The following is a 15876-nucleotide window of genomic DNA, read 5'->3' on the forward strand; positions in this document are numbered from 1 at the left end:
CTCTGTTCTGGTTCCTGCTGACCTCGTTTGGTACCAGAGCAGGGGAAGCAGCACCCTGACTCTGGGGTAAGAAGCCCAGGCTCAGTAACTGGTGAAGACCCAGGTCCAGCCAGTAAGAAATGCTGGGAGTTAGGGACATGGTGGAATTTAGGTCAGCAGAGTGTGGTCCTACGTGCTCACGTATGAAACACTCTGGGAATAGTTCCTCCTGAATGAGTCCATGAGTAGAACGAAGCCTTTAGTCATAGTCCAGTGCAGCAGAAAGGGCTCAGCTGTTTCTGGCCATGTTACAACAGAGGGTTCCTTTTTGTACCTTCGTCTCTTGGCAGTTTTGGGGGGTGGCTGCACTCTCTGCCTCAGCCTTTTCAATAAATTCCTTCCCTGGTTTCAGGAGGAGATGACCAGCGCTTTGGCGACCATGAGGGTGGACTATGATCAGGTGAAAATCAAAGACTTGAAAACGTCCAACAACCGCCTCCTGAACAAACGCCGTAAGAAGCAGAAGCAGGCAGGCACCTCTTCTGCAGCCCCGGGGTGCAATAACCAATGAGAAGAGAAGCCAAGGACCTGTGGGTGGAGGGTAAAAATTAAAAGGAACAATTTAAAAATCAGTGCGCTCAACTCAGTCCGTACCACAAAGGCAGTGAGACTGTGAAGAACCTGTCCCACAAAGAGGGAGCAGTGTGAAAGATTACATTTTTGTAACTTGAATCGAGGCTTTGCTTTTAAAGGTTAATGTGTATGACATGATTCTGTTGCATATTGCTGGGGAAGGTACAGTAATACCAGAAATGTTACGGGTTTTTGTTTTGGCCTTAAGTGTATGGGACGAGAGGAGGGAACAGGAGGCCGTCTCAGCATACTAATGCACTCAGGCTTTAACAGCCATCTGCAGGAGTAGCTTTTGCCACCGTTTTAAACTTGGGAGTAGAAAAAATGCCAAATGTTCTGTTGGTAGTGTTTTAGTAGCTCAATCATGAGTACTGAGAAAGGAGAAAAATGTCACTGCTCTTTATGTGAGTAGCACAGGTGCCGTTCTATTACAGATACATCTGGACAGCATTTCATGTTAGAATTGGTAATAATCAATATTTCCAAACTTACCTCCTGTAGTTACAGAATGTCACCTAAACAGTACACAGTTATTCCTGTTAGAGAAAAAAAAGCATCCACGCATTTCCATTAAAGTCTTCATGTAGTCTCATGTGAAGATTTGAGTTTGTTATAGATTCTCATTTAATAACATGTAAGTTTTCTAAACTGTAACCATTACATCATGTCTATGCCACTGTCAGATCCCTCTCTTGCAATGTTTTTAATTTAAGTAGTATTTTATGTGACGAGTTTTAATAAGGATTTAATTAGTTGAAAGTATCCCACAGAGAATATTGCTGTTCCTCTTGGATCCATGACTTCTAGGGTGTACAGCTGGACATGCAGTTGTGTACAAGAGCCTGCTCTAGAAGAGAGACTTCTGAAATTCAGGAAGAAGTGATAAATGCGTATTGTCTGAATGGACCCTGATGTCTGCCAACATCCCTTCTGGTAATTATCTCCAGATCTGGTGCCTAAGATGCGCTGATCATAGCAAATTTTGGGGTGCTGGGGTTGGTTTGTTTCCTGGGGTCGGGATGGGGAGGATGCTGCTTTATTTGCAGGGTTTTGTCAGTGTTTCTGTTGGGTCAGGACGGGGAGGATGCTCCTTTATTTGCAGGGTTTTGTCAGTGTTTCTGGATGCAAAGATTTTTGCCACCTAAGGGAGATTACCTACAAGTATATTCACCCATTGTTTTTTTCCTATTCTAATTCTTGTTCTATGGGATTTTAGCCTCGGTTTACTAATTTGTTCTACTTTGTGATCAAAAGATTTCCTCTCACTGTATTTTGGGTTTGGTTGGGTTTTTTTTTTAAGTTGAGGTGAAGCAAATATTTGTTAAAGTATTATCAGAGTCTAGGATGAAAATTATGTGCTTCCAGTGATGCAGGCAAAAAACTACTTTGTGGTGGGTGCACAGAGTACTGGTGTGTCCGTGGGCTCGGAAGGATGTTAAAAGACAAAAAGGAAAACAAGGCTTCAGAGAGGATCTGAATCATCAAATCTGACTGTCACATAGACCTTGTTCCGTCCAACAGAGATCAGCTCGAGGCTTTGGACCTTGTCTGGGGAGCCCTGATCCCATCTTCACAGTGTTGGATGAGAGACCTCCATTCTTCTTTGTGAACTGGTCCTAGGGTTTTATGAACTGCTTTTAATAAATCGTGTTACGACATTCCTTCCTCCTGGCATCCCTGCTTTTGTTGAGATGGTGCAGAGTTTGAATTGCTTTGCGAGGTGCATCCGTGTTGAAGGGGATGGGGAAAAGGGAGAAGGAAAGTGTACAATGATGTCCACATTCAAAGGCTACCCAACTTTGGGCAATTTTTAAGATTACAAAGGTTTGGTTTTAAATATCAGTCTCTGCAAAGATGTATTTTGAAATTATCTCGTATCTCTATGATTGTAGTATGTATATCTATTTATTTTATCATATTACTCCTATGAATTATGCAAATATTATTCACTACCTATAAATGGTAATACAACGAATGGGGAGTTGTGATGTGCTCTGGGTCCAACAGTTGGGATTAGAGCCAAATCCAGGTTTCTGTCCCTTTATCCAAATATTTTTGCGGGTGTTATATGTCCATCCCACCTACCTTCCCACCTCTGTGCCCCGTCAGGGTGGTACCTGCTCCCACTATCCCAGTTAACAGGGCAACCTGTGTATAATGTGGTTACATCCTGGCTGCCTGGGGCAGGGGGGTACTGGAACTGGTGCAACCCACAGTTTTGCTTCTCTCTTGCCCAGAGTTTGGGCTGGAGCTCTCAGTTTCCAGCTGGTGCCTTCTTGCGTGTCAGTTCAGTCTGGAGCCTGAAGACACGGATCTGTTCCTGAGTAGTTTTCCATGGGGGGGCTGCAATTTGGAAACTGGTGTGATGAACTGATGCGTTGGGCACAGCACCCTCAGCTTTTAGGCCCTGAATAGTAGGACAATACCATCTCCTTTAGTTTGGACTAACGGTTCTTGCGTTCTACCCCGCAGTGACAACATCCAGGAATACTGGATTCCCGGTTGGAACCTGAGGAGAGCCTGAAAATGGCAGACATGGAAGCGTGTGCAAGTATTGTACAGACCTGTTTGTGGTTATTTTACAGAAGGAAGGAGGCAGCTCCCAGGGAGGCAGGAAGCAGCTGACGTGCAACGCCCGGAGCCTCGCGCTGCTGCCCTGCTTCTCACACAGCTGCCTTCTGCGTCGCGGCGGGAGCAGGGGATGAGAGCCCTGGAGACGTGTTTTAGCTCCATCTGAATCAGCCCGAGCTGTGAGAATCCGCCGGGGAGCAGGTTTGGGGACCGTGGTTGTTGTCACCCCTCGCTGGGGTGCAGCCACCCCCCCAGCAGTGTCCCTGTGGGCACATACCTACCGCTCTCTGCGCCACCTCCTGCCCGCCGCGCCGCCGTGCAGCCCAGCATCCCCAGCATCCCCAGCAGCATCAAGGTCACTGGGCTTTCCCGAAAGCTCCCACAATTCCAGGAGCTGGCATCGGTTAGAACTAAAACCTACGTGATCTCAGGGTCTGTGTCAGGTTCCTGTTCTTGCCAGAGGCTGCGGGGAGCGCTGCCCGTTGCTGGCACGTGGTGCTGTGCCCTGTGGGAGCCCGGGATGAGATTCCTGTGTACGTTTTGCAGAAGATCTCTCCTCTCTGGCTGCCAGCTCCGTGATGTGAAGGGCCCGCCTTCTAGCTGCATTCACACACATTATAAAGAGCTTTGGTGTGTGCTAGTGGTGGTATTTCGGTCTTGCCTCTTCCCCCAGCCATATAGTATAATAGTCTCTTTAGAACCTGCTGCTTGGGATCCAAATTTATAGCCTGTTTTTAGAAAGGATAGGCTATTATAGAACTGATTGTGCATTTGCATATTCATCAGCCATATAGAGGAGGTAAAGAGCTGGGAAGGGAAAGAAGAAATGAATGGTCAATAGAGTAGGCTTCAAGGAGAACACAGATTAAAAGGTCTATTTATTTTTTTACAGCAGAAGCTAAAAAAGGACTGTGCACAATCCCCCGCCCCCATTCCTTTTCATAGCTATTGCTTATGGGCCGCTGCCTCCCCTTGTGTTTCCCTGCACTGTGCTCCTCTCCTACCACACGTTCTTGCTCCCTCACTCACCAGGGCACTTTCTCAGGTTCACACACAAGTGAGTACACAAGCACAGATAAAATTCCCTCCCTCACTTTTCCATTTCTTTAACTATGCACTTTTTTTTTCCTCCGTGACCAGACGTGCCATATGATGTTTTTTTTGTTTCCTTGACATGGTACAATTAAAACCCAACGTTGATGGTAAGCTCTTGGCCTATTTCTGTGTTTTTCTATTTGTCAAAGCCCAGCGTGCAGTCCGGGGATTGCTTTTTGCTCTTAACACTTGGCTGCCTGGAGCCCAGAGGCCCAATTACGTAACTGCTTCTGACGTGGCTGACGGGAGGGATAATGAGAATGCTCAGTTTGATCTAATTTCCCGTCCTCTTTTCAAGTCAGACTTTATTTGGCCCTTGTTTAGACAAAGGCGCTTTTGAGAAAAGGAAGATTTAGTAAAGAGCAGAGAACTAAAGCTTTTAATTATTTGTGCATAATCAGAAGTACATGTACTGTTTTAAGCCTGTGTTAGAGGTAGGGAAGAGGTGTTCATCTGTGTCCAGCTGCTGTGGTGGATTTGCACACTCAGCCTGAGGATGAAGCCACAGGGGCCAGTTCTGCCTTGTCCTCAAGAACGCTCATTCACTGGTGCCCTTCCACACTCACCACCAAACCCCAGGGACAAAGGGAGTGCAGGCAAGCAGGGAATGAATCTACATGTGGGAGAACTCCTTTCTTCCAATGCTGCATGTTTTGGAGAGGTTTTTTGTGGAAATACCAGAATTCCCTTTTTCCTCGGTTCCAGTATTTCCCCTCTTTACCTGGGTGTTCTTAGTACTGGAGCTGGCGTAGCTGAGAATGAGTGTTGTTAATTCTCTTTTAGAGAGCCTAAACAGGAGGAAGGCAGGGAAGCAAACTTGGAAGACAGAGAACACGTACTCGAAACCTCAAAGAAAACAAAGTATTGCTAAAAATTCTTGCAAGCTAACAAGCAAGTCTACTTCAGGTATATACTTAAATGCATGTCACATCTGGAAATTGAGGTTAGAGCAATCCCAGTTAATAACATTTGCTGAAGAAATGTTTCCTTGAAATCTTTGCACCAGGGAAAAAAATGCTTTTTGAGTATTACATACAGCTTTAAAATAGGATTATTTTTTTTTAGACTGTGTGGTTTGAAGAATTTAATGGGGCAAAGGGAGTAGGAATGGGGGATGATATGTCATGTTGAAGAATAAGAAATGTCTGCTGTTGTGTTCTACTCCAACTTATTTTTTTACTGCAGGTGCCACCTCTGTACAGACATAGCAGGATAGAGTCAACTTTTTATTAGTCTTTTTTACCACTGGAGGAGGAGGATGTTCCTGTGCTCTAGGGAAATGTGGAAGATCACCCTGTGACTGTAGATGAACACCTGCTTTGGTAAATCTGTAAATGATGCCTAACGTTTATTTTATTTTGCAATTTCCTGCCTCGAGAATCTCCCAGGTGCCAAGACCTGATAGGTCTGCTCTAACTGCAGAAAGGCACAGAGGCATCCTTGTCGGTGGGTTTCCTCAGACTACTTGAGGCTGCAAAAAGAAGCAAGTGCTGAAATGTAGCGCAGTAGTTTTAGCTTCCAGGAGACATAAGGGAAAAAATGCAGCTTTCAAAGAGCTGGAGATGATGTGAGGGGCCAGGCTGTCTTTTGTCTGAGGAGGGGAGGTACGTGAAGATAATTTACAGTTCAGCTTCCAGATCTGAAACTGAACACGTTTTTGCTGTGTGGGGCTGCAGGCCCAGATTATTGAAGTCTCTGCTGCTTTGACAACCTGCTGGGGTTTCCCTGCTCTCAGCTGCTGAAATGGACTTGTTTGGTCCATTTGGCATTCTTGGTTGTGGGGCTGCATTGAACCTGAATAATCTAAAAAAAAAAAAAAAGAGAAGTCATGTTGTTTTCTTCCATGTTAAGCTTCTAAATTTATTTCTGTTGAATTTTACCGCATTGAAGTTAATTGCCAGTATTGCTAGTGTAACAACTGCTCCTTATTGCACCTTCTTTATCTGTTAACAGTGAGCATAAGTGCTTCTCTTTTTGGGGGAGGGTGTGTCTTTTTGTCTTTTTTGTCTTAAGAATTTTATTCTGGTTTTGAAATTAAATGGCGAGGTTATTTTGCCTAATATTGTTCTCCCAAAACTTCCAGGCTAATCCATTTGGGAAACATGGAAGATGTTCTCAAGAGATTTCTTATTGCTTAGCTACTGAAACACCTGCTAAAGCTGAGCACTTTAAAAAAACTGAAAATTATTTAAATGTGAAAAAGAGTGGGTTGATCTGGAAAAGAAACTTCTCAAAAGGCTAAAATTAGAATGGAATGTGTTAGAAGAGAAATACTGGTGGGGGAGGAGGACTAAGGTTTTTTTTAAATAAAAATGCTACCACTTGAGTAATGATCAAGGAATTTCTGGTTAGGATATTAGCTGCTTCTCCAACCTAGAGCAGTTCCTGAATTCAGGAATAATTATGTTTCCCTAAAGATACATATACAATACAGACTCCATTTTTTTACTGAGGTAGTCTAAAGTGAGGCTCAGCTTGATGCTTATAAATGAGACTTATAAATGCTGTTAATATACCAAATAAATGACCCTTTTTTGGACCAACTGATAATGGAACAAATCTGCTTTGCAGATGAAGTTCTGTTTTCTCAGAGTTCCTTGAGTGAGTTCCCTTTCTGCTTGCAGAAACCTCATCAAGGTGAAATTAACTTTCTTCTTTGCTTTTAGAGATTTTGCATTTCTCTCTTCCACTTCATCGCTGCAGGTTTGACACTTGTCTTGAGTAAAAATCTAATCAGTTGTCTCAAAGCTAACCTTCCGTGATGCAGTGATTTTTCTTTTCTGGCTCAATTGCAGTTGTACCACCTCTTCTCTTATTTCTGAACTTCTTGTGGTGGTGTAAAGTAGTGGAAGATTTTCAAGGAATCCCGCTACCTGGTAGGAAACAAGAAACTACATTATATGTAAAGTGCTAAGGAAGAAAGTTCCAAGTAATGGGTAATAGTAGGAAAGATATTCCTCTGAGGGTAATAGAAGACCTCCACAAAGAAATGACCCCAACTAGAACTTCATACTTTCTCTACTGTTTGAGAATGGACTGTGGGTGTACACTCCAAGATTTATGAGTGCCTCCTTTAGAGGTAGCCCAAAAGGATGCTGCTCCTTCAGGGTGATAGCATTCCCTGGGGGATAGCAGGCAAGCAGCTCTGCCATGCTTGCCTCACTGAGGCTTCTCCCAGAGGCTGATGCGCTTCCTCCATTACCATTTCTCATACCCGCAGTGCTGGGCTCTTGCCTCTCCAAGGCTTCTCCCAGAGGCTGATGCGCTTCCTCCATTACCATTTCTCATACCCGCAGTGCTGGGGTGAAGGGGGGGTGTAAGCAGAGCCATCAGCCCTTTCAGCTCCTGCACAGGGTGTTTTAACCTTTGCTGTTTCTCAGCTTTATTCAGAATAAACATGTTTAAATTTCTTAGGAAAATGTTACTTTAAAATCCCGTTTCCCATGGTATTTAAGCTTTTTTCCAGTCAGCTCTGTAAAGCACAGTGTCCTGGGCCACAGAACTGGGATTCCAAAATCTCTTGGTGCAGGTTGTACATTGTCTCACTGAGAAGTAACCACTTCGAGCAAAAATACTTTTATTTCCTCCTCCTGGCTTTTAAGTCTTTGTGTGGAATACTTCACTTAACTACAAAGAATAAAATGAGGTGGATTAGTTATCTTCCTTTTAACCCTTTGATTTTCTTCTCCTTCTTAGTTTTGTTAGACTGATGTATTTCACACTTTTTGGAAGTCATGAGCACTTCCTTTAGAGAGTCTGGACTGCAGTATTTCAGTTTCTTCTCTAAACATAAAAAAAAATAAAAAATCCTATCAAAGCTTTGTGCTATAGGATATTTAAAATCTGAGGAGTAGGAAGGAATTGAATTTCCTGATTTAAAATGACTCAGCTAGGTCTGCCTCCTGGTTTCGTAATAGATTCTCTGCATTGAGCTCAAGCCTTGGCTGTGGCGCTCGGCGGAGCTCTCAAATGTTTTCTCGATTAATTTGTCATTCCTGCACGAAGTCAGTTTCTGAGCTGTTCCTTGAGGATCCTGGAACAACTGTCTAATAAGCAATCATTAGCTCCAAAAGTACACGACTCTGTGTCATAAGGCATCTGGTGCTATCACTTGAAGCTTCCGTCATCGCGAGTTACAGCAGTTATATGCCTGCCTAACAGGAACTCAGAAATAATAAGTGATTACTTTAGTTTGTTAATATTGTTCTCTTTCATGGTGTATCTATAGTCATTCACACACCCATGCATCAAACCTGCTTCCCCTAACTTCACTCTAATGTAAACAGTTGCTTCATTCCCATATGAAATCTAAATGGTGGTGGTGTTCTGTACTAAGCAAATTAATTTTAAAGCAGTTCTTTTAAGCCTGAAACTTTTTTTTGTAGGGTTCCTGAGATTGTGTATTTCCCTTTGCAGCAGATTTTGTTCCCAACTTCAGAAAGTTATTTCCACTGAAAGTTTAAAAAGGAAGTTCACATTTGTTAAAAAGAAAGTTGATGTTTGTGTGCTATGTATGATTGCATTTATTGAACTAACAGTGTGGAAGAATCTCACTAGTCTTATCCAGGCAACTGAAGACCTTGAGCTTCCTTGATTACAATTAACTACTGCATACGTGAAAGGTGAAACTTAATTCAAATTTCTATTAATCAGAAATAACCTCCTGCCAAAGGGAGTCTTCTGTTTGTATGACGATGATCTCTGTGTCCAGAGTGACTTTGCATGCTTACATGTTTGAAGTTTGATATCCTAGGGTTAAGTACACATAAAAGTATTCCCGGTGTGTGGCCCAAATGCTTTCAATTCAGAAGTACAAATCAAATACATATTTACATATATATATATATAGAGAGAGAGAAACTCTGGCGTGAAGCCTCAAAAAATTTAGTCTGAGCATTTGGTGTCAAGTTCATTTTTTCTTCTTCCTGCAGCATCCTTAAAGTAAGTTTCTCGCCGCCAGTCAATGTTGGGTGGTTTCACGTCTCTGTCATCTTTCCCATCTGCCACTGGACCTTGCTTGCTCCAAAGAGGAGGAGAGAAGCTGGAACTGCCTGTGTTAGTCTATACATGCAGATGAGGCCCGGCAGGTCAGCTAAAAGGGCAGAGAGTTGTCTGTCTGTATATTGCTCAGTCTCTGTAACTCAGTGCTATAGGAAACTTCAGGTTTGTGGGAAGCTGCCTGGCAGGTCGTGTCCTACGATGTTCTCCCTGAGAATGGACCCAGACCCAGTGTGGGAGGAGAGAAGATATTAGCCCAGACTGAGAACCCATCCTGTGATGTGAGTGGTGAGCAATAGGTCTGCTCTGAGGTTAGACTTCTCCTACTCCCAGCACCTGGATGCGAGAACGTGGCAGGGTTACTGGGAGCCCTCCCCACGTATGGTCCCTGCAGCATGTGGCAGATGAGGGGGAAAAGAGACTGTGATGGAGTGGTGCACAGCACTTGGCTGACTGCTTTTAAGTCATACTCAAGGGGTTTTTTCTGTTTTTCCTGATGCAATTGGATTTATAAGAAGAAAACTATATTCTGTTAATACAGTCTTACCGAGAGTTTAGGGAAAGGCTGTTTTATTTGCTGAACGCTGGCTTTGTGCTGATTTGTGTGTCACAAGCTATCAAGGAGCCTGGTAAAATACTAATTCTTGATCTGAAACGCTTCCAGCCACATAGATGTCAGCAAGTTTGTTGTCAGGGTTCAAAGCAGATGTGGAGGCTGTCATAGACCACTGATGAGTCCAGTCTTTCTGTCCAGCCCAGAGAGCATGGACAACATATTCTCATCTAGAAGGACACAGGGAGGTTCATAGCAATTTCTACCATGTTCAAGCACTTGAATATATTTTAGGCAGATACCTCTGTTTGTGTGACGATCGGCCTGGACAGAACCTCAGATGTGACCAGTTGCACAAAAGTGCAAATACACCCCTTGTGATGGGGACATGAACAAGCTGCTGTCCCATTATACAGCGGGAGCAGGAAAAGAAATCATCAGGGAGTTGCCAAATGTTGAATTTCCTGTTCTGTTGGACTGTATGTTTAGCTCAGGAGCTGAACGTCAGCCCTCCTTGATATAGAAATTAATAGATTCTCTTTGAAAGCAGATCAGAGAAGAGTGTGTTCAACTATGCACCGAAGTGCAGAAATATAAATGTTAGACTAAATTCCAAAATCTGAGCATATGTAACAACAAAGGGGATAGAGTATATAAAGCACACAAGCAGACTTAGCATCATGCCTTATTTTCAAAATAATTCATAGTAATTTGAATGTTATGGAGAATGTTTTCTGGGGGCATTAAGTACTTGTTTTATGAAGAAACTATGCAATATTCCAGTCCTTGACAGTTGAAAGGGACTTACTAAACATCTTACAGTGTTTGAAATAATAGTCCTAAGGTTTAACTCTCTATATGCTTTTGAGGGAGGCAAGAAAAAGTTGATTCTGTGAATCTGAAAGGAGCTGGGATGAAGCGTGGGCTGCACTGAGCAGCATCATCTGTGTCTGTCTCTGCTGCTGTAGGATGGGAAGGGAGAGTAAAGCCCAGGCTTTACCTTGAGTTCCTGTAATTCCTGCATTTGAGAGCAAAGCCAAGGCTACAGTAATTTGTTTCTCATTTAGTTTGAGAGCAAAACCAAGGCTACAGTAATTTGTTTCTCATTTAGTCCTTCATCTTCTATCTTTATTCATGTCACTGGAGATAGGATCTCTCTGACAGCTCTAAAGGAGGGAGCAGGACATTTCAGACAGTTGCCTGCCGTATTTGTGATAAATGAAGAGCCCTGTCCATGTGCAGAAGGAACTGCAGAACTTGGAGCACGTGCTGAGTTCCAGCAGAGTGTGGGTAAGGGACCTGACCTTGTGCTGCTGGAGACAGGGTCCTGTGTCTGGTGTCACAGCTGTTCTGTATTTCTCACACCTCTTTTTAATAGGAGAAGTGTGATCATGGAAAAGACTCCTGTGTTCTTCTTTTTGACTTGCATGAATGTTCCTTTCCACTGTTTTCCTGGACTTTCTGTCATATTTACACTGTCATTGGGAGTGAACAGAGATCATCCTCTGACCATGTAGTGTAATCACTGGCAGACCCTGACAAAGAGGAGATAATGTCCCTTTGAATGTCCCCAATTACGATAATTCTGTTTTTTAGCTGTTCATTCATTAGCAGAGAAGTAAACAGTGCAGACAGAAGGTTGTGAAGCAGGGTGTTTATTCACTTGTTTTCTAGCCTTCTCTCCGGATTAATGAAATGACTCAGAGACAGCAATAACATGCTTAGAGTAAAAAAAATTTAAAAAAATAGCTGGAGGTGGGACATGTGAGGCCAGATCTCTCTGTCAGAACACCCACATCTCGCCATACCTACATATGTGATTTGACTCTCTTTGTTAAATGTACACAGTGGATCAGTTGTAAAGATAGCCAGAGCCTCCAGGGCACAAGATGGGCATCTAGGAAGTGCAGGCTGGTTTCAATATGTGTGAAAGCAGAGGATTGCTGGTGAGAATGTAAGACTATGCAATTGCCTGTAAATATTTCTGTGCAAGATTACTTTCAAGTATTTTCCTACCTTTTTTTCTGCTTCTTTGACAACGAGGACAAATGGTGTGCCTCAAGCAGGCGAGTGATACCTGTTCCATCTCTGCCTCTGTAGGCTGCTAAACATATTCTCAGTGCTTTTTCTAAATAGCCCATCCCATAATCACGCTCAAACCCTTATGAAATGGAGAAGGTAGAACAGTGAGACAACCCAGATTTGAAAGACACTGAAAGATTTGGAAAGTTTACCTGTATTTTGGGCAGAAGAGGAAACTGAACACAAAACTAGATGTCACAGATGTGCTTTCAGCGCCAGGCCATCTTGGTGCTCTCTACTGTAACCTCTCCAGGAACACTCAGACCCGTCTTTGTGAAGATGATACATCTGCTTTTGAATTGGTTACCAGTAAAAATCTACAAAGTCTTCCATATTAAAAGTTACATGAGTGATGAAGCACGTTTTACCTTAACAGCAGGATTTTTCAGCAAGGCTCAACAAACTGAAAGCAGGACAAGAGAGGAATCGTAACTGTGGAAATCCTGAGAAGAATTGATTATAAGAGTGTAGTACCAGGTAACTCACATGTTGGAAAAAAAAAAAGGTGAGATGCACCTATGTGATACTTTCACATACAGAAATACTGCTCAGCATTTGTATTAGATTCTGAATTCAGAATGATTTCTAACTGTATTATCTAAGGGGAAATAACATGTAGAACACTGTCATAAAAACCTCTTTGACTATGGCTGTTCCTCCATAGGAGTACACATCACACAGAAACCTAAACCCCTCAGCCAGCTCCTACTCTGAAAACTGCTTCATTTATAAATTCTCCAAAAATTGGTGTAGAGCCAAGATGTTTTGCTATTTATTGCTACTTTAGTTAAGACTGTTTATTGGTAGTTTCTGTTCCATTTCATTTTGAGAGGAGCCAATATATCTAGGGTGGAGATTATTTAAGTCACAGAAGGCAAAAAATGGGGATGAAGCTGGAGAAGGAAGAGGAACTTGTCAAAGCCTGTAGAGAAGAAGTGAGGATAATTAATCAGACAAATGGAGATAGAGAGCAGGTGTGCGGAGGGAATAGTCTGATGGAAGAAAAGGCAGTGGAATGAAAATGAATGTCAGAAGAGGTGAGTTTTTCTCTATTTCATAAATTATAAATTGTTGCAACAGAAGTTTTCTTTGTCAGCCTGAATTTTTATTTTTAAAGAAATAACGTTACAGACATTAATTGAAGCAGTAGCATTTAAAATGGTTTTTTAATAGCAAGTTGTTTATTTAATGTAAATAAATTGATTCAATGATGACCATTTAGACAGTGGGATATGAAACCCACTCACAAGCCTCTGAATTCCAGCAAATGACTAAAATGTTTTATGTGAAAAAGTAGCTTCTATAATATGGGTAAAAGAAATACATTAGAGATGCTAAACTGAGAAGAGAAAGGGAAATGTAGGGCAAGGACAAAACCAGTTTTCCCTTGACATGTTTGTAAACCAAACATTGCAGTATTTACGTCAGTACAAGAGGCAAAAAATATAGTTTATAAACTGAAGTCAAACTGAGCAGTGAAGGTTCACATCCAAGCAGACAGTCTAAGGTCAATCCTCCCATTTCTCTGTGCAACAAAGTAGTGTCACCTTCTTCTCCAGGGAGCCAGAGTGTGGCTAACAGCCCCGAAGACCATCAGAAATGGAAATTCATTCACTGCTTTTGCAAAGAGAAGCAGCTGGTGTCACTGTTTGGAGATTGAAGGGAAGTGCTCTTTGATTCTGTGTTTACTTTGCGGTTCCTGCACAGAGCTACTGAGGAGCCTGTTGCTGCATTAAGGCTTTTGAGGTCCTGTCTGAGCACTTTTTCTCTTCTCAGGGCAGTACTGAAGTCTTTTCCTCGCCGCACCGTTTGGTTGTTCCCTGGAGGCTAGAGGACTGACAAAGGATGAGCACATACGGGAGGTTTGCAGAGCAGATCAAAAGGGTTGGCTTTCTTAGATGATCGAGAGGAAAAAATTGGAGGAGTAATTTGGAATGAATAGAAAGAAACAGGAAGGAAGGAATCTTGAGGGACCCAAAGACCATGATCCTACAGATTTACAAATGGGATCATCTCTGATGATGATGCACCTGAGTTGATTACCTGTGGTTAGGCTGCCAAGCCTAATGTGAATGCCCACTTCTTCTCTTGCAGCTGTCCTTCTTCTGAGCAAATTGACTGGGAAGCGCTAACTGTAATGATGGAACACCAGCACAGCCAAAGAAATAAGGTTCTTTAGTACTAGCTGTCTGAAATAACATCTGAGTGTACCCAGAGCATTTAGAGCAAGTAGAAACAGAGATGCAGGGGTTGGGTCCTCTTGGTGGAGTACAGAGACCTGAATTCAGAGCACTGATTCCGATCGTTTCTCCCTTTCATTTGACTGAAGTTCTGCCTTCACTGTGAAGTTTAAGCTGACACCAAATTACAAAGAAAATTTTGAGCCAAGTGAATGTCGGTGTCTAGTAATTGGAATTAAAAGTGTGACTTACTGTTGCCACAAAGATGATGGCAGGGGCCTAATGTGTTCCTCTGGGTCTCCCCCTCCTTGCATAGAAGAAAAATATTTTTTTTATCTGTAAAAATATTTGGCTTACTAATTCATCAGAGTTTTCCAATGATCATAAGCTAGCTTTTTGCATGAGAAATCAAAGGCTGTGTTCTAGGTGTGTAGGAAAGAAAGTTAACAGAACTTTTCTGGCTTAGCTGCAGAGGAAGCAAACTACCAGAGTTGTTGCAGCAATTCTCAGCCTCTTTTTTGTCTTTATTTCTTTTTTTAAGGAGTATTTTTAAATTTTTATTTTTTTTTTTTTAAGTTGATGAAATCTTAGCCAGAGACTGGTCTGGACTGATAGTGAAGAAACTGTTCTGTATGCAAGCTTAGCAAGGCAGACTGTCTGCACTGCTTCCCTTGTCCCTGTAGATTTAACGGAGATGCATGAGAGGGGAACAAGGTGCAGTGGGATCAAAACTGTGATATTTGCCTTCTCTCAGAAGTTCAGTGAGAGTTCTGCATGGAGATGGCAAAAAATAAAATCATCATTTCTTAGTGTTAAAGTAGACTGGCCAACACAATTTTTCCAAGGTCATCACTGTTCTCGAACTCTTTGTACTGCAGCTCCTCCACAAATAGTTGCATTTTGTATTCTTCATTAGCTAGTGACCATACACAATACATTAAAAACAAACAAACAAACAAATCTTCTTCCAGGCTCTGCCTTCCTTTCATATTAGATGCTGACTTAACCTCTGCTATGTGTCATCATGAACTTAAAACCACGCTGATTAACTTTCTGAGATTAGGGAACTTTTTAATGGTGTTTGTTCATGGAGTTTTTTTAATAATTGACTTGTGCAACCTGTGCTAACAGATACACATCCCTCTGAAGGGTTTAATCACTTCCCAGTAACATGAAAGTCCAGGAACATTTTTCTTATATTAAATATAAATAGAATTTAGTCCATGTGAATCTAGTACTTGTGAAAGAAACAGACTTAACGGCTTCAGTGTCTGAACTCCACATCCAGCCTTGGCATCTGTAGTCGTGGCATCAGTGATACAGAATCTGTATCGTGAGGTCTCTACAATGGTATTTAGAACTACCTTGTCGTGGGGTGATGGCTCTAGGAGCAGTGTCAAGTTCATTTTGCACAGCAGGGAAGGCACTTATATTCTAAATAACTTTTTCCTGTATCCATAGGGAAACCTATACATGGGGTTTGCAGTCCAGTTCCATTAAAAAGGTAGGTTGTATTAGTAGCTTTTAGATTAGAACGTTTATGTTCACTTTATTTTCAGTGTGTAGATATTTGGTATGTTGTTTAAAAACTTGTCTGGATAATTATTTATGCTTTACCCATAGGACATGCCCCGAAAAACCAAAACAAAATATAAAACTCATAAAGCCTCCGTGTTGATGCTGGTGGGTCTTCTTTTTTTTTTTCTACTTTCCCAAAATGAAGTTATAAATTCCTTGTTACTGATCCAATAAATTAATAGTGCAGACGTTTAAAGCAGTCATGAA

At 42.1% G+C, this 15876-nt stretch overlaps 1 protein-coding gene across 1 annotated transcript in view; it reads left to right on the plus strand.

The window, feature by feature from the left end:
• The window catches only part of MAPKAPK3 (mitogen-activated protein kinase-activated protein kinase 3), a 54124-nt gene extending 51847 nt beyond the window's left edge, over positions 1-2277 (plus strand). Inside the window, exons 10-11 of the mRNA XM_014953504.1 lie at positions 392-1545; positions 1978-2277. Of these exons, the coding sequence (XP_014808990.1) occupies positions 392-550 (159 nt within the window). The 3' untranslated portion in view covers positions 551-1545; positions 1978-2277. The remainder of the gene's footprint in view (positions 1-391; positions 1546-1977) is intronic.
• Positions 2278-15876: the final 13599 nt, after the last annotated feature.

Source organism: Calidris pugnax, unplaced genomic scaffold (assembly GCF_001431845.1).
Source record: "Calidris pugnax isolate Ruff unplaced genomic scaffold, ASM143184v1 scaffold247, whole genome shotgun sequence".
Taxonomy (NCBI): domain Eukaryota; kingdom Metazoa; phylum Chordata; class Aves; order Charadriiformes; family Scolopacidae; genus Calidris; species Calidris pugnax.